At 40.4% G+C, this 19,761-nt stretch overlaps 1 protein-coding gene across 1 annotated transcript in view; it reads right to left on the bottom strand.

Moving 5' to 3' along the window:
- Positions 1 to 2,648: 2,648 nt before the first annotated feature.
- LOC133663423 (sorting nexin-19-like) overlaps positions 2,649 to 19,761 on the bottom strand; it is a 62,712-nt gene continuing 45,599 nt past the window's right edge. Inside the window, exons 12-14 of the mRNA XM_062067884.1 lie at positions 8,847 to 9,031; positions 8,327 to 8,414; positions 2,649 to 4,114 (exon numbers count right to left, since the gene is read on the bottom strand). Coding sequence (XP_061923868.1) covers positions 3,991 to 4,114; positions 8,327 to 8,414; positions 8,847 to 9,031 — 397 coding nt within the window. The 3' untranslated portion in view covers positions 2,649 to 3,990. The remainder of the gene's footprint in view (positions 4,115 to 8,326; positions 8,415 to 8,846; positions 9,032 to 19,761) is intronic.

Genomic DNA, 19,761 nt, shown 5'->3' on the forward strand with positions numbered 1-19,761 from the left:
ATTGCGAAGATCTAACTTGGAGAAGATGGTGGCAGGGGTGAGAGGTTCAAATGATGAATTAAGCAGAGGTAGAGGATACTTGTTCTTGATGGTGATACCGTTAAGTTGACGGTAGTCGATGCAAGGACGAAGTGACCCATCCTTCTTGCTCACAAAGAAAAATCCAGCGGCGACAGGTGATTTGGATGGTCTGATGATTCCAGAAGCAAGAGACTCAGAGATGTAATCCTTCATAGCTTGTTTTTCAGGGAGGGACAAATTATACAATCGACTGCTAGGGAGGGCTGCATTAGGGATGAGGTCGATAGTGCGGTCGTAAGGTCTGTGAGGTGGCAGAGTCAAGGCTTGTTCCTTACTGAAAACGGCGGCTAAGTCGTGGTAAACTTTAGGGACTCGGGAGAGGTCCACCGGTGGTGACGCTGGCCTTGGGCTTTCGGAATGAACTACTGCAGATTTGAGACAATGAGCATGGCAGTGATTACTCCAAGCCAGAATTTTGCCAGTAGACCAGGAGATGTGGGGATCATGTTGAACAAGCCAGGATCGGCCTAGGACGAGGGGGGCTACTGGAGCGTCCAAAACCCAAAAGCTGATGGTCTCTGTGTGGTTGCCAGAAAGAGTAAGGGACAATGGTTTAGTACGATATTTGATACGACCCAAAGGGTGACCATCTAGAGCCTGGGCAGAGACAAAAACTTCTAAAGGTACTAATGGAATAAACTTCTCTTTGGCATACCTTAGGTCCATGAAACTTTCATCGGCTCCGGAGTCCAGGTAAGCGTCCATAAATAACGTCCTAGCTTCCCAGGTCAAGCTAGCGGGGAACAAAATACTGGGGTTCCTCCTGGAGGGAGTCGTGGGGATTGTAGTTTGGCTCACCAGGATCCCCTTGACTGGTGAGCTCGATCTTTTGGCCGAAGAGTGCAGTCACGTATCATATGATCAGCCCGACCACAATAAAGACAGAGTCGGAGTTGGAACCTCCGTTCTCGTTCCTCAAAGGATAGTTGAGACCTGCCAATCTGCATGGGTTCTTGAGGTGCGGTCAGAATCGGTCTTATGGTGACAGGACTTCGGGTGAAGGGACGGTTAGTAGACCCAGAGACTCTAGCAGAAGCAGTGTTGCCCAAACTGATCTCCCTCTCCGCCTCACGTTCCAAAAGTCTTTGGTCAAAAAGAAGGGCTAATTCAATGAGGTCTTGACAATTAGCAGGTCTGTCTCGCAACAAACCGTCCTTAATAGACTCATTGAGTCCTCGACGATAAGCGCTTTGCAGTGCCTTGTCGTCCCATCCACTCTCTGCCGCCAGGGTTCTAAACTCCAAGGTATAAGATGCCACTGATCGGGGACCCTGTCGCATGGAATGTAGTTTAGAAGCGGCGTCTCCGCCATTAGCAGGATGGTCAAATACAGCCAAAAATTATTTGCGAAAAGCCGCAAAATTGGTGTTTATTCCAGAATCTTTACTGAGAGTAGAAGTGGACCATTTCAGCGCTGGCCCGGATAGTAGGGAAAATATAAAGGCAATCTTAGCACCGTCATTAGCATAACGTGAAGGTTGGTGTAGAAAAATGAACTCACATTGAACCAAGAAGCCACGACAGTCTTCAAAATTTCCCTCAAAATTTTTAGGGCTAGCTATCTTAGGTTCCCAGAGGGGTGTAGCTCCCCCGGTGGCGAGTGTGTTGGTTGGGCTAATGACAGGTGTGGGGGGTGTCACCTGACCAGTGCTGAGATTGTCGATTTTGGACAACAGGCTGGCGAAAGCAACGTCCAATTTGTCCTCCAGGGTGGAAAAACGGATCTGGTGTTGTTGGATGGCAGACTGGAGAGAGGACAAGTCTGCACTGGGGGAAGTCCTAGCCAGAGGTCCATGCGAAGACTTAGGAGTGCCGTCTAGTTCCATTGTGGTCGGAACGTACTGTTATGTAGAACTGGGGAAGGAGACGGCACGACAACAGGATATCACGCTCAATAGGTTTTATTGCGTGCTTGATGAGTGAATGGAGTGTGTATGCTACTATAAGTGTTTGCATGAGAAAACTATGTGAGTGAATTTAACCATATAAATACCGTAAGGGGTGTTGAGGTGCGTGTGGAATGAGAAGTATCCAAGTCCAAAGGGAATGATCCAAAAGGGGTGTCCAAGGTCCAAGCGAGGTCGTGGCAGGAGGGCGAAATCCAGAAGTCCAAAGCAGGGTCAAGGATCGGGGAGAGCAAGCAGAGACCAGGAGGGAAATGGCGGCGGAGGGATACAGCGAGGCTGGGACACGAGTACTGTGGGAAGGAACGAAAAACAACACTGGGATCAGGAAATGAGGCACAAGGAAAAAGGCAAAAGAGCGAGAGCTGGAGGGAAGTCAGATACATGAGGCTTACTGCGAGCAGAGCGACGTTCCGACGACGAGGAGTCAGCGCCGGGATGCTTTATACTGTCGTCCCTCATCAAGGCCAGGTGCGCTGTTAGCAGAGTGTCCCCAGCTGCGGCGGAGTGTGGGCGCGGTCTGCGTGATGAGCGCGGGGGTGTGTCTGGTGCTCACAGCGGAGCCTCTGAGCGCTCCAGTGGCAGAGGGAAGCAAGGAGCGCTCGTGTGCCGTAACACAATCAATACGAAAGACATGACAGATCTTTTTCTTTTCTTTTTAATGCATTCTAAATACAAATACATTTGATTACCAATGGAGCCTATAGGAGCCGCTCAATTCTGCCTATAGAGCCCCTAAAAAACATCCAAACACCTCCATTAGGGTTTTATATACATCCATCCATCCAACATGATGTAACTATATACTGTACGTCTTGTACTAACAGACATTAACATTTAAAATGTAGATATTTTGATCATCTTAAGCATACGTGGCGCATTCATTTCAAACCCGCATCACATTTGCTTTTTTGTGCTCAAAGCAGACTTTGAGAGCCAACAAACATAATAAAACATAACTTACTGTACAAGGTCTGCTGTCATTAGGAAGCCGACTGCTAGGATGTTCATATACTTCCATTTAGATTAAAAATGTCTCATAATCCTCGTGAAACAACGTGGTGGTGAGGGCTAGGGGTGAACAAGCACTTTTCGTGTCGTTCTCGCCAGTTCCAGGTAGGAAACGGCTGTCAAAGTGTCCCAACTGGTCCGATTATCTCCTCAGCCATCTATTTTTCAGGTGAGATGCATGATTTATGATCTACAATAAACTTATAGGGAGCAGAACACGAGGAAGCAGCAGACCACTCGATGATGTAAACATAGGCACACCCGGAAGTGATCACGAAAAATCCATCCGTCATCATGTCAAAGTGCAGTTCCCCTTTAAAGTCATTAACTAGTTCCTTCTTTGTATTGCTTGGCTGGTCCCTCGCCTTTCTAAGCATCATCCTTACCCGAGTAGGTGAAATCTTGCATTGAGGTACAGTGGAGGTTCAGTAGAGCTCCAATAACTCAAGCTTCTTGCTGACGGTCTTGTAATACATTCCAGTCCTGTGCACGTCTCAATCTTGTCTGACGTCTTTCGACAGCTCTTTGGTCTTGCCCATGGTTGTGTCACACATAAAGAGTTGAGATCAGGGGTACTTTCCTAAAGGAACATGACTCATTTGTGAGGACCATGGACCCATAACCTCTATTTCTTACTGTTCTCACATTCTGACTGGCTGTTACATATAAACCTACAATAAAAAGTATGGACTGTTCATATCTTTGCAAGGGGATTGACTGACAAAATCTGCAGGGCACCAAATACTCGTTTTCTCCACTCTATAAATAGATGTGACAAGAAAATGTGAACAGAATCGCGGAACAAATTGGAGTTGGTTTTGTCAAAGCCATATTATTCCCAATTATTGTATGCATGTGTAACAATTACAGTAGTCTGATCACTTGGCAACAGTCATAAGTAACGTTTGAGGGTGTTTAAGGCCACCGGCAGAAGCCCCCGTGCTGAAGGATCAGATTTGGCACAAAAAAACAAATTGTGGTTTGTGGTTTTTCCTCATGCCAAGAGCTTCTCTGGGTTCTTGGCAAGGCTCTGCAGCAAACTCCTCTGAAAACTTTTCTCCGGTAATTCAGGGACTAGGAACTCCAATAAAAGGTCACAAAGACAGTAAACCAGGTGTCTAAAAAAAAAAAAAAAAAAAGGCATTAATGGTGACCCTATGAACAAATACCGTATTTTTCGGGCTATAGAGCGCACCAATATTTAAGCTGCACCCACCAAATTTTTTAAGAAATTAATATGTTTACATATATTAGACACACCGGGCTATACGCTAAGATGTATACAGGTATGAAAGATTTTGTAAACGTTTATTGACATACTTTAGTTATTTCCAAACAGTGCCTGTAACATAGCAGTAAAACGGCTGATAATGATGTTTTGGTGAATTTACAAAACTTAAACAATACAAAAAGAATGCCATTGTAAGTTAATAATACTAACTCTTGTAAACGTGTTACCATATTTGCTAATGCTAACGTCGCCAGCTTGATTAAATTACGATAGCATGTGCAAATACGCATAAAAACACTCCTACAGACATCACACATGGGACTGTTTAGTACAGGGGTGTCCAATTTTTTTCCACTGAGGGCCGCACACTGAAAAATCAAAGCAAGCAGGGGCCATTTTGATATTTTTTATATAAAAAAACAATACAATATATGTATAAAAAATATACATTTAGGCCTCCACTCAAGCTTGATCCCGGGGACCCCAAGGGGTTTTGGTCAAAAAAATATTAAAAATGTGTCATTATTCAGCATTATAATTTTTATTATTATTCAAGTTTTAAATCTCTAGATCAACATTAGGTATACCTGTCAATATAACGTTTTTAAAGATTTAAGTTGAATGCTCTTTTTGTCAAAGAAAACCCATTTTTTTCATGGAAAAAACAAAAAATATGCAATATTTTCACCGAATAAAATTTTTAAGTGGAATATTTGAGATTATATAATAATTGGAGCCTTAAAAAGGTCAATAACTCATAACACCATTGATTTTAATTCTTTTTTTTTTTTTTTGAGCAATGGCACTTAAAAACAAATCACTCTAAAATTATTGTGGATCCAAAAGGGTCCTACTCATTAAAGTGTTAAAAAATAAATTATACATTTGTTTTACTGTTTACTTTTAACACAATATTCTCGAGATCAACTTCAGATCTAGCCGTCAATTATAAGTTCTATTGTTTTTTATGTTTTTTGTTTGTTCGTTTTAGGCCCTTCTTTAAAAAAAAAACAGCTCAGTTTTTTGTATGGCAAACACAAAATATGCAACATTTTCCCCAAAAAATATCTCAAAGTGGAATATTTAATGTGGCGTAATTGGAGCTTTGAATAGGTCAATAATTCATAATGACATTGATTTTGATTCATTATTATTTTCTAAAGAAAGAAACAGCCTGCATGGCAGCTTTGTGTTATTAGAGTAAACATTGAAACATTTTCTTGTTACATTTCACCTGTTTGCTCTTTTATACCACTTTTTATGTTTTAAATTTTTTTCAATAGTATTTTTAAAATGTGCCGTGGGGCCGTTAAAAAATGACCTGCGGGCCGCAAATGGCCCCCGGGCCACACTTTGGACACCCCTGGTTTAGTAAGTAGGAATTGTTTTTAGTTATATTGTAAAACTTACAAACGTTGCTTGGAGTGATGAATGAAGAATCCTTTTAAGCAGAAACGCTTTGGACAAATAGTAGACGAAACTGGACTTATAGTTCATGTTCAAGGCACGAAACAGGAAGTTCATTTTCAACCCGCAGCAGCTGCAGTGAACAAACTCATCCAAAAAATGGCGCCAAAACACAAACAATAACACACCTTTTGGGTGTCTACGTCGGTTTTATATAAACAATATTTGTTGAATACAAAACATTGTGGCCGTTAGCTAATAAAAATCCATAAATTAGATGCACCGTTTTATCAACCGCAAGATTCAAAGCGTGGAAAAAAAGTAGTGGCTTATAGTCAGAAAAATACGATGTACACAACGTACTGTATACAATTAGTACTCTGCACCTGGAAAAACCTTCAGTATGAAGGAGTGCGAGTAAGGAAGTGAGACGACAGGAAGCAACAGGCCTCTGTTAACAAATATATTAAATAACTACGGTATGAAGAGGTGAAGTGTGCTCTAATTGGATCGCAAATCAATTCCACAATAAACTAAAAATTAAGTATTGTTTTAAAAAAAGTAAAAATAAAAGAGGCATTTTGTGTGTCTTGCTGCATTGCATTGTTGCTCAGCAGTATTATCTACCTAGCTGTTCCTTTTTGTTATGTTTTATTTAGATAGATCTCCCACTGTGGATTTATTTGTCCAGGCTTGCACTGTCAACATTTGATAGCCCTGGTTTTGTTTATTAGTGCTTTGAATTTTGTAGAAATTGGGCACTCTGTGTGAGCTGATAAAAAAAGATCGGTTTTATGTACGCCATTTAATCTTCTGCCTTTGGGGTAAGCCAAACCCAAATTGTATAAACAAGACAAACTAAAGATCAAAAACATCTTACAGGGTGTCATTTTTCAACATTATGAGTCTGTACAACTGACATTTTCTCCTTTTTTACAAGAAGGAATTGGCTTAAAACTAGATTTTGAACTGCAATTGTTTTTTTACATTTGTTTTGGTGTTTAATGGCCTTTACGTTGTTTAGGGTGTTTATCTATTACACATCAGTTCATAAAAACATTTTTCTAATTATGTAACTAGATTCTCAGGGCATTTAATCGATCGCAACCAGACTGTTGAGTTTGTCTTACAAGATGTTTAGCTTCTCATCTGAGTAGTCTTTGCCAGTTCCTGCTCTCAGACTTTGATTGCTCAGATCTAATCTAGGATTGGACTAGATCTGAGTCTATGAGGCTTCATCATTTCATGTTCATAGACCTTGATTGGTCATATCTAGTCTAGTACTGGATTTGATCTGACCGATCTAAGTCTATGATTGTATCCTCAGGGCATTCAATAGAACACAACCGAACTGTTTAGTTTGTCTTAGAAGACGAAGACGCTTCCCATCCAAGCAGTCTTCATCAGATCATGCTCATAGACTTGGTCAGATCTAGTCCAGTCCTATCACATTTTCTTTCACCCTGAGAAGTACTTCTAATTCACAGGATGTTCCACATTGGTCAGTTCTAGTCCAGTCCAAGACTAGTTCTTGCCAATCCAGGCCTATGACAATGAACTGATGAAGCCTGCTCTATGTATACATAGTTTAGCATTGGCCTAGATCTGACCAATATACAAATGTCTTTGAGAAGGAACTGATGAAGCCTGCTCTATGTACACATAGTTTAGCATTGGGCTAGATCTGACCAATATACAAATGTCTTTGAGAAAGAACTGATGAAGCCTGCTCGGATGAGAAGGGAAACATCTTCTAAGAACTGAACAGTCCAGTTGTAAACGATTGAATGCCCTGAGAATACAATGACCTGGATGAATGAAGACATAGCCCAGGGATATTCAACTAAATTGCTTTAAAGGCCACATTTCCAGAATGCTAAGGACCACGGGGGCGGACTTCCCCCTTAATTATTAATCTTATTTTGTAAATTCTGGAGAACCAGTGTCCTCTACAATGGACATTTGACTTAGGTCTATTTTGTGGGAGCTACAGGAGTGCTCCGCTGTTAAGCTCATCAAAGATCATCTCTATGACAACACTCTAGTGTTTTTAAAAATCTGCTTCAAAAAAGTGAGTCTCTCACAAGTTTTTTTTAACTGAAGTTGCGGTTCACCAGTTAAATAGCCCAAATTATGAAAAAGCAGGACCTAAAACGGAACCTTGGGGAAAACCACTACTACTTAAACATACGACTACAGACAGCATCCGAAGTAAACAAACAACTGAAACACATTAGTTATATAAATCACATTACGAAAAAATGTGTATAGGAACACCTCGGTTATGTAAATCACACATTTGTACGCCAGTATTCAAGTGGTCCAAATTCCTCTTTACAGCAGGAGCACTCTAGTGTTTTTAGGACATTGCTGCAAAAAATGTTAAACTCCTAAGTTTTAAACCAAACTTGGGGGCAGGTATGGTGTCATACCCGGGCCGGATTGTGCCCCCGGGGCACCAGTTCAATAGCCATGACATAGACAATAGATTTGTAATTAGATTACTTGGGAAAGCAGTTGTTTTAGACTTAGACTTAGACAAACTTTATTGATCCACAAGGGAAATTGTTTTTTTGTTTGTTTTGGGAGTAGATCACATTTTTATCAACCATCAGGTTTCACAACCCTACCAATGTCCAATGTACAGATTGTAACAGTAATGAGCTGAGATGGACAGTGGTGTAATGCTTACCTGTTAATGTAGGGGTCCTGGAAGGACTCAATAACAATCTGCCAACTGAGCTTGTACTTGTTTGAGCCAAGCAAATCTGAAAATAAATCTGGAAACACAAAGGCAAAGAATCCATAAAACATTGGTCCTGCAAAAAGCTCTATATATATATTAATTTCAATATTTAAAGGTAAACAAAGACAACATTGTTGTGTGCATTTGTTATGTGAGTTGTCTGTGAAGCAAGTAGATATGGCGTGTTAGAGAAGTTGTAGTGTTCTGCCTCACATGCAAATCACAGAGAAACCTCTAAATTCAGTGGCCAGCAAAATACTCAGTAACAAGATGAACAATGTGTATTTAGCACAAAAAGTGAGATTTTCAACTGCAGCTCTGCGTGACTTTAGCAAATCTTCTATTGCTTATAAGTGTATGTAGAAAAATTGGTTTCAAATCAAAACAATATAGGTTGGCCTGAGAATGGATTGTGTTTGAGTCTAGAGGTTCCACTGTCCTGAATATCCTCACCCTACTTGTGTACCTGGCATAAGACCCATTAGACAATATAACACTTGATTCTTGGTGTCATCTTTCTGCCTCTGACTTCGTTCTGTTTGAGGGGAATTGGGCAGTACTCCTCCTGGCCACACAGACTCCTGGATGACCTGAAGGTAATGTACCCAGTATCTGATACATGTCAGGTTGGCCACACTCACATCCAGCCATCTGAAATTTACACATAGACAAGAACAGTTAAATTTTTGGGCAATGGAAGGAAACTGTGGATTTTTGGTTAATTTGTGGTAATAATGCAACATGTTCTATTCATTGTAGTTTTCGAAAATAAACATGACATGTCACAATGACCTTGGCAACAGTATGTTAATCTCCCATCATTATTGGTCAACATAACGGCTGTGGAGTTCAGTGTGCTGTGACCCTGTCAGCATGCCTGACTTGACCACCACTGAAATATAATGCTGTCAATCCTTTTTAAACTAAGACCATGCCTCATTGCATTCCCACACAGATTTGAAACTTCAAGTGCATTATTAAGGTCCAACTTGGCATGGTCTCAGCAGCAATCACAGTATGTTTCCTCAAAGCCTTCTGCATTACTGGCGGATTTAAGGTCTTGTGATGAGCAAATTAAATAGGCTGGATGCTGCTAAGGGACCTTGACTATTTTATTCTATCCAGGCCTCTTTCACACCCGGATTTATCATCTGAGCAGTGGAAACACAGACAGTCGCCACCCAGACGAGGAGAGAAGTTTATTTAGAGCACTAAGTAAAAGCTAAAAAAATGTTTTATAGAGTTCAGACATTCAGGCACGGCATTGGTCAAGCTTGTAAAACACTATAAACAAAATATACTACCTAGCTGGTTGTTTCAGGTTTCAACAAGTCACATTTAAGATGTTTTAAGACAGTAAAGAATACAGTTTAAGACCCATTTCACATATATACTGACAAAAAAGTGCAAAAACATGCAGAGAAATTGGCCCAAATAAATTGAAAGTATATAAATTCCTTTACTACCCATTCACATTGAAAAAGGAAATGCTTAAAGGGGACCTATGATGAATTTAATCTTTTCTAACTTATAAATGTTGTTACAATATTAGATAGTTGTGTTGAACAATGCCAGAGCATCACATTATAAAGTCCATGCATTTTGGCGTGAGCTTGCGCACAGTTTTGGACACCTCTGTTCGTGGGGTTTTGCAGTCTGGCTACATTGTGACGTCACCGCAAGGAGGAAGCAATGATTAGACAAGCCTTCAGAAGGTGAAGGAGATCCTCCCCTCTGATTGAGGCAATTAGGAAACAAAAAAGGTAAGATAAAGTATAATTTTTGAATAATCAAAATTTACATCAAAGCATATCTAATACATATTATCGGGACCACAAGAAAGTGCTTTCAATTTAAATTCAAATCATCTTAGTACCTCTTTAACCTAACTAAAAACACCAAAAGCCTCGCTTTTGCATTTTGATATTAATTTTTAACTCTGAAATTAATATTGGCAAACATCGCAAGGGACCTTATTCTGATTTGCTATCAAATTCCAATGATTTCATGCCCAATTTTCCAAAGTTTTCTTAAAAGTGCACTGTGCTTTAAATTGAGAGTTTTTGTGTGATGTCACCAAACAGGAAGTTGACGATGATGGAGGAATGCACAGCAATATTGTCTGTAAAAAGGACTGTTGGCAGCTCTGCTAAAGCTAAATGGTTAATGTTTGCAGTTTTTTCGGCTGTCAGAATTGGGCAAAAAAACAAAAAACATCTTCAGTACTACCATCTGCCCAAAGTTGTGACAAAGCAGGGAGAGCAGAAAGAAAAATTGTCTAAAAAGAAAGAAGGCAATTGTGGATTGCAAGCCTCAATCAGAATTTGATTGGGAAGAATGTTGATGATATTCATATTTGCTCAGCTTATTTTGTTTCTGGTCCAGTACAGTATGTATTTCACGTTCACTACATTTTTACCAGATTTTAGTGAATTGTTTACAAAAATATTGCTATTAAACAAAGACTTATCATTACTTTAGAATGACAAGATGACGTTCACATATCTTCCTTGCTTTCCGGGTCCTCAGATGGTAAGCAGACAACCCTTTAAAGATGCAAGCAGGTATCGCGTGTTTGAGAAGTTTTAGTGTTTTGCCTCACATGCAAATCACAGTGAAAACAACTCACCACTGAGTTATTGCACGGCTTGGCGAAAAGACTGAGGGCCTGATCTACTAACATCCAAATAACACGCTATCAATGTGTAAACCATTAAATCGCTTATACTATTGTTGAGTGTTTTGAGCGTGATCTACTAAGGCTACGTGTACAATTGAAAAGTGGTGTAGACCGCTGATTTAAATATGTTTTTGCATCTATTACTGGCATTACGTGCCTTCCACATTCATGTTATTGTGTTCTCCAACCTGTATGCGATGCTGTTGAACTAACAGCACACATCTATAGTTTTTAGCACCTCTTCTGGATATAGAATCGAAATCTACAGACAACAGACACTTTTTAGCGCTCTGATGCGATGCAGGGAGGGAGTAGACCATCACAACTGCAGCGCATTCATGCGTCTGGAAAGATCCAAACGCATGAAAATGCTTACTGAAAGACATCTTTTTATATAGGAGATATATTATATTAATATATTTCCGAAATGGAAAAAATGACAAAGGCCCACAGACACCAAAATGCATCAATCAAACTACTTATAATCAGCCCCTTAAGTCATCCAGTAGCCATAAAATTACTGTATACAATTATATGGCTAATTTTTTTCAATTATGACAGTCTAAATATGTTGACACACACACATTGCTTGCAGCACGAGCATCTCTTTTTGCACAGCCGTGTGTGTAACTGTCAGTTTGCACGTCAATGTCCATCCATCCATCCATTTTCTACCGCTTATTCCCTTCGGGGTCGCGGGGGGCGCTGGAGCCTATCTCAGCTACAATCGGGCGGGAGGCGGGGTACACCCTGGACAAGTCGCCACCTCATCACAGGGCCAACACAGATAGACAAACAATATTCACACTCACATTCACACACTAGGGCCAATTTAGTGTTGCCAATCAACCTATCCCCAGGTGCATGTCTTTGGAGGTGGGAGGAAGCCGGAGTACCTGGAGGGAACCCACGCAGTCACGGGGAGAACATGCAAACTCCACACAGAAAGATCCCGAGGCCGGGATTGAACTCACGACTACTCAGGACCTTCGTATTGTGAGGCAGACGCACTAACCCCTCTGCCACCGTGCTGCCCACGTCAATGTCAGACGCGCTAAATAACGACTTAAAATCGCGCCGAGTGACCAGCCATGCAAAATCCCATTCTGCGTGCTGAATGATTATATTTGCATCTCCTCATCCTGGTATTGTGGGTTTTCTGATGATCAGTATATATCAGCATATATTCTGCATATTTAAGAAGACAGATATGCTAAATGGATCGTGCTTTTTATTCTGCTCACCTAAGAGATCCAATCCTCTGCGCACAAGTTTAGTACAGTCGATCAGATTTTCGTGTGACAGTGTTTTAGTACACAGAAACCTTTTATAGATCAGGCCAAATGTAGTCTACAATGTCTGGGTAGCTGACCTGAAAATATTGGAATACATAAATAAGTAAGAAATAATATAAGAGAATGACGGCATTGTATTAGTTATACTTCTGTGAGTGCACAACTATTAGTCATTACACTAAAGAAAATTAGCATGTGCTTACTGTATATAAGCATCCCATACAGTACAGATCTTCTTCTGCAATTGGGGCCACACTACTCACATAACGCTCCTTTGGTTGGGGTTAAGTTGATTACTGTTTAGCTGTGCAGGTGTTTTGGCATCGGACTTATCCCGGTTTTTCATTATCGTTCCATTCACTTTTACCAACGCTGTCCTTCACAATGGCTCCACATCCAGATCCTGGCTCAAGTTCTGACATTGGCAAACAATGCTTTATACATTTTCATCCACCGGCTTCAATCACACATGAACTTGTTTGTTCTGGAGCCACACATCGTTGAACTTGCACTTACCTATTACACTAATAAATCAGCTTTGAAGTGTGATTTCGTAATTTCCACTGCTAGCTAAGATCCGCTGTAACATAGCACCACACACTCTCTGGTTATGCTCGATCATTTTTGACCGAGCTGTGCAGATACTTAAGTTCTGTTTTGTAGCCATGAATAGCACCCTCAAAAATCTAAATATTTAAAAGCGAGACCAAGTTACGCATTTGTTTTGAATAAACATAACATTAATATTTTTAAAGACCTTTTAAAGTCGTATTTAAAACATTTCATGAGATTTTGATTTTGATCAGGTGGGCGAATTAACTCATGTGATTAATCACAAACATTTACAGCATCATTTATACATGTAGATTAAACAACTTAATTTATTTTGACTGAACAGTGGTACCTCAACCTACGAGCACATTGCGTTCTACGACCAAGCTCGCAAATTTCAACATGTAAAATGCCTTTAGTAAGAAAAACATTTTTTTGATAATACCGGTAAATACAATTTGAAAAGCATTACAATACCATGTACTAAAAATAACTTAAAAAATATACTAACTCTTTATTGCTCAAATGACAAAAACCTATTACAGTACATTACTTCAACTGAGAGCGAAAATACTTGTAACTCAAGGTATGCCCACAATTTAAAGCATAACAAAAAGCTGAGAAACAGCTCGTATCTTAAATTACTCGTAAGTTAAGATATTTGTAAGTTGAGGTACCACCATACATGCTTTTTTATCTTAACCGCGGATGGCTACTTAAGAGGTGGCGTAAGTATGCTACGGTCAGTGATCAGGTCAATGGATACGCTAATGCAAAGAAAAGTGACGAGACTCCGACTGGTGTGCTTGTTGGCAAATTTAAGTCCACAATACACCCTGACTGGACATTAGATAAAACTGTGACCAAGTTTTGAGTAAATAAATGATGTAGTGTCCAAGTAAAACATTTTATTAATGTTACAGGGTGACACATCTGACAATAAAACTGCATTTGTGTCCAAACATTGGAGTCTTTTTTAAGTTAATTTAAAGGCGTCATATCATGATTTTTTTATTCACTTCCTTGTGTATACATATAATGGGGGTGCTTTGGTCAACATTTTGCATACCTGTAGATTTTGTTTTACAGACCGTCTTCAAGCCACTTTCTGACTCTCTCCACAGAATGCGCTGTTTTGTTGGCGTTCATATTTATGTGCCGAATCCCTTTCGGAGACTAAACCCCCTTCAACTGTGTCTCCATGTTGTAGTTTGTAGCGCGCTTTTGTTTTATTAGAACAACAATGTAACATTTTAGCATGCAAGTCCATGTACAAGTCAGTGTGCCCCACAACAAGAGGATAGAGAAAAATAAGGAACCTATTAAATGGTAGAGTGGCCGTGCCAGCAATCGGAGGGTTGCTGGTTACTGGGGTTCAATCCCCACCTTCTACCATCCTAGTCACGTCCGTTGTGTCCTTGGGCAAGACACTTCACCCTTGCTCCTGATGGCTGCTGGTTAGCGCCTTGCATGGCAGCTCCCGCCATCAGTGTGTGAATGTGTGTGTGAATGGGTGAATGTGGAAATACTGTCAAAGCGCTTTGAGTACCTTGAAGGTAGAAAAGCGCTATACAAGTATAACCCATTTATTTTATTTATTTAAATACAACGGAATAAAAATGGCAGACTCACACAAAGCGGATAAACCTTTACCATGTATGGAGACAACTGCTGACGTAACTATGACAAAATACATTGGAATCATCGCAAATTCCAAACTAATAGTTTAAAAAGAGGAAAAAGTGTTTTCTAAATATCTCCGCCACGCCTCCACGGTTTGGATTAACATTTTCCCAGATGCACAAAAAACAGGTACCCACAGGTAAGAAATGTTGGTTTTGCACAATATGACCCCTTTAAATTATGCAAGCAAGTAATAACCTGTAATTGATAATGAGTAATCCAAATTCAAAAGTGTGATTAATCTGTTTTTAAAAAAATTACATTTCACAGCAATCAAAACACAGCATATAAATGTGCTGCATGCACATGCACACACACATGCTTGAAAGAAGAGCAGCAGCAGAGCGGGAACATCCCAAAAACAGTTTACATTCCCACATATGAGATCATTAATCAGCAGACTGTGAGGAAGGAAGAAATCAGCAGCCATTATGGGGACGTGGCAGGACCATGACCAAATAATTCCAGAGTAAAAGAACACCCCTAAGTTTCTTTATTCAAGCATACCAAAAAAACCAAACAAACTAGCTGTGGTAATATGGAAGAGTAAAACTACAGTATATAAGGATAAGGCCTGGCTCCAAGTTTTAGTGCACAAGTACTGATAAAAGGCAAAGTTGTCTTATTGGATAAATCAGTGTTGTAGTATTTTGCTTGTAGTAGTAAACAACAAATTAAACAAATGTGTAGTATTGCTAGGGATGGGATGATCTATGATCAAAAACCTGAACAGTTGTTAATATAATTTTTTTCCACTTCTGAATGATGATATCGCAGAGCTGGTGGATGTTTGCAAAAGGAATAAATAGTTTCCCTTAAAAGCCTACTGAAATGATTTTTTTAAAATTTAAACGGGAATAGCAGATCCATTCTATGTGTCATACTTGATCATTTCGCGATATTGCCATATTTTTGCTGAAAGGATTTAGTAGAGAAAATCGACGATAAAGTTCGCAACTTTTGCTCGCTGATAAAAAAAGCCTTGCCTGTACCGGAAGTAGCGTGACGTCACAGGAGGCAATATTCCTCACAATTTTCCTTTGTTTACAATGGAGTGAGAGAGATTCGGAGCGAGAAAGCGACAATTACCCCATTAATTTGAGCGAGGATGAAAGATTCGTAGATGAGGATTGTTACAGTGAAGGATTAGAGAGGCAGTGATGGACGTAGCTTTTTTCGCTCTGACCGTAACTTAGGTACAAGCTGGCTCATTGGATTCCACACTCTCTCCTTTTTCTATTGTGGATCACGGATTTCTATTTTAAACCACCTCGGATACTATATCCTCTTGAAAATGAGAGTAGAGCACGCGAAATGGACATTTAAAGTGACTTTTATCTCCACGACAATACATCGGTGACACACTTAGCTACTGAGCTAACGTGATAGCATCGTTCTCAAATGAAGATAGAAACTAAATAAATAAATCCCTGACTGGAAGGATAGACAGAAGATCAACAATACTATTAAACCATGTACATGTAACTACAAGGTTAAAAATTCTCAGCCTGGTAAGGCTTAACAATGCTGTTGCTAACGACGCTAAGGCTAATTTAGCAACTTAGCAACCGGTGTTGTGCCTGAAACCTCACAGAACTATGATAAAAACATTAGCGCTTCACCTACGCCAGCCAGCCCTCATCTTCCCATCAACGGCCGTGCTCACCTGCATTCCAGCGATCGACGGCGCGACGAAGGACTTCATCTGTGGGTTTGGCTGCAAGCATCGGCTAGGCGTCTGCTAGTCCTTGTTGTGTTGCTGTAAGTATTGTACTTAGCCGCTAATACACCGATCGATCCCACCAACAACGTTCTTCTTTGCAGCCTCCATTGTTCATTAAACAAATTGCAAAAGATTCACCAACACAGATGTCCAGAATACTGTGGAATTTTGTCGAAGAAAACAAGAGGTTTCTGTATCGGGTTCGACAGGGTCCAACAACTTCCGTGGATTCTGTGACGTAACGCGCATAAATCATATCCAAAGGAGTTTTTCAACCGGAAGTGTGGCGGGAATTTTAAAATTGCACTTTATAAGTTAACCCGGCCGTATTGGCATGTGCTTCAATGTTAAGATTTCATCATTGATATATAAACTATCAGACTGCGTGGTCGGTAGTAGTGGGTTTCAGTAGGCCTTTAATGAACCAAAGCTCCCACTATCGGCAGCACTCATGTAGCCACACAGTGTAATGCTACCACCACAAAGCATGACTGCAAAACAAATCAACTATTATTTAACTTGTACTGCCTACTACTGCTATACGAGCTGCTAGGTGTTTAACTATATAAAAAAAATCCTATCACCATTATTGTGACCAAAATGATCACTGTCGGGCTCCAGTACTCTGGAATGCCCTCCCGGTAACAGTTAGAGATGCTACCTCAGTAGAAGCATTTAAGTCCCATCTTAAAACTCATTTGTATAATCTAGCCTTTAAATAGACCCCCCGTTTTAGACCAGTTGATCTGCCGTTTCTTTTCTTCTCTCCTCTTCTCCCCTGTCCCTTGCGAGGAGGAGTTGCATAGGTCCGGTGGCCATGGATGAAGTGCTGGCTGTCCAGAGTCGGGACCCCGGGTGGACCACTAGCCCGTGCATCGGTTGGGGACATCTCTGCGCTGCTGACCCGTCTCCGCTCGGGATGGTTTCCTGTTGGCCCCGCTGTGGACTGGACTCCCGCTGATGTGTTGGATCCACTGTGGACTGGACTTTCACAATGTTATGTCAGACCCACTCGACATCCATTGCTTTCGGTCTCCCTAGAGGGGGGGGGGGGGTTACCCACATATGCGGTCCTCTCCAAGGTTTCTCATAGTCATTCACCGACGTCCAACTGGGGTGAGTTTTTCCTTGCCCGTATGTGGGCTCTGTACCGAGGATGTCGTTGTGGCTTGTACAGCCCTTTGAGACACTTGTGATTTAGGGCTATATAAATAAACATTGATTGATTGATTGATTGACTGTTACCATTATCATGGTAATGTTAAATGTGCTCAAAAAGTATTTACCATATTTTCCGGACCATAAGGCACACCGAATTATAAGGCGCACTGTCGATGAACCGGTCTATTTTCATACAGAAGGCTCACCGGTTTATGAAGCGCATTAAAGGGGTCATATCATATCACATTTTTCATCTACCTCTAAAACACTTCCTTGTGGTCTACATAACATGCAATGGTGTTTTTTTGGGTGGTCAAAATATTGCATAGATTATGTTTTACAGACCTTCTAAAGCTTCTTTCTGACCGTCTCTTTGGGAAGCTTTGTTTGGTGGGCGGTCTTATTAACAAGCCTCCACTTCGACTGTCATTACATACTTATATCCAAGTTTCATTTTCATTGTATTGCCCCTTGAGAAGATATACTGTAATAAAATAGTTTTTGACATGTAGAAGGGTGTACTTACATTCATGAGATGCTATATGTCCTCACCATATAACACTTTAGATTACTAATCATTTATTTTTTTCAAAGCTGTACCCAAACACACCCGAATGAGACTTAATACAACACTAATTTAAAAACAACATTCCTTTAAAATGGTATGGACAGCTTTGTGCTGAAATGCAAGTGGCACACTCAGTTTTGTAAGCTACTATATTGATATGTTCTTTTCTATTACACTATTAAAGAGGATACAAGTTCCTTTCCTTTATTGTTTTTATGACTTTGACAACCTCCAAAGACATGCACCTGGGGATAGGTTGATTGGATGAGGTGGCGACTTGTCCAGGGTGTACCCCGCCTTCCGCCCGAATGCAGCTGAGATAGGCTCCAGCAACCCCCGCAACCCCAAAAAGGGACAAGCGGTAGAAAATGGATGGATGGATAACCAAAAATCTGCTTTTTCAAAACCTCTCGAGCAATAATGATGAAGTTAACAATGCTACGAGATGTGGATTTTTATGTTGACAAAAACGAGAATTTTTTAGTAATAAGAAAACTGTTGCAGTACAGCAGCAAAACGTAGCCGCCATGGAACAGCGCTGCCAGTTAGCAATTGCCATTGCCGTTCTGTGGTAGCTTCGCTGGGCAGCGAAATAGCGCAGACTTTTACGAGATCTCGCGAATGTGATAAAGTAAACACTGAATTTAACACAGCGGAACGAAAAGAGTCCGGTGTAGTGCGGGTGCCGTTCTGTTGTCATTCCGCATCCAGTGGAAATCCGGGGTTAGACAGGTTGCTGACATAATCAGGGTCGACTTAAACGGGTTTTGTTGGCAATGTTCAAATCCAGGCTGAACACACTTTTGTCTGTGCATATGACAACTGAAAGTATTGTATCTACATTCTCATTATTGTAGCTTTCTTATAATTTTCTGTAAAGCACTTTGAATTGCCCTGTCTACGAATTATGAATAAACTTGCCTTGCCTTTCACTATATTAATATGGTTATAGTCTGCAGTGGGGTAGAACTGTGCTGCCTCATACTTGGATATGTTGATGCAATGCCAATGCAGTTGACAGACATGTCATTCTAAGCACAACTTATGTCAGCACTGAAGCCAAGTTGTTTTCATCTCACTGTAAAGTCTGCTGCCGGTAAAGCATAAAGTTCTTTCTAGTAGGCCCAGGATCATCACATCATCACTACCAATCAGGCCACAGTGCAGTCTGACATTCACAAATGTTAGTTCTGTTTTCACGTGTAGTTTAAATGTGGACACGCATGGTTTTGTGATTCTCATGTTGCTATTATTTGCATGAAGGTCAAAATCAAGACACCCAAGATTCAGCCTGGCACACATATGGCACACAAACTTTGTATTAACAGTCTTACTTCAGTGCATACCACATTGATACTTTATCTAGTCTCCACCAGATGCTTTTACAATAACAATAATCAGATTAGGTTTCAACTGTCATCACCACTACAGTCGTATGGCAATCATTATAAAGATCAATTTCCTATTGGCCCAAGCAAAACCACACACATTCTTTAGTCAATTAAAGCAAACAAATGCCAAGAAATTCTATAGTAGATGCTGCGGTCTGGTAGAGCCTTAAGTCTGTATTGCGTTAGTGCCAATACAAATACCACAGTGGTTTTTCAGCTCAACTACAAAATAATATTTTTAAGATAGGAAAATGAAGAGGAAAACACCACCGTGTTACAAGTCTCGTCAATCAACTTGCAAAATTAATGATACAAAAAATAATAATAC

This window comes from Entelurus aequoreus, linkage group LG13, assembly GCF_033978785.1.
Source record: "Entelurus aequoreus isolate RoL-2023_Sb linkage group LG13, RoL_Eaeq_v1.1, whole genome shotgun sequence".
Classification (NCBI taxonomy): Eukaryota; Metazoa; Chordata; class Actinopteri; order Syngnathiformes; family Syngnathidae; genus Entelurus; species Entelurus aequoreus.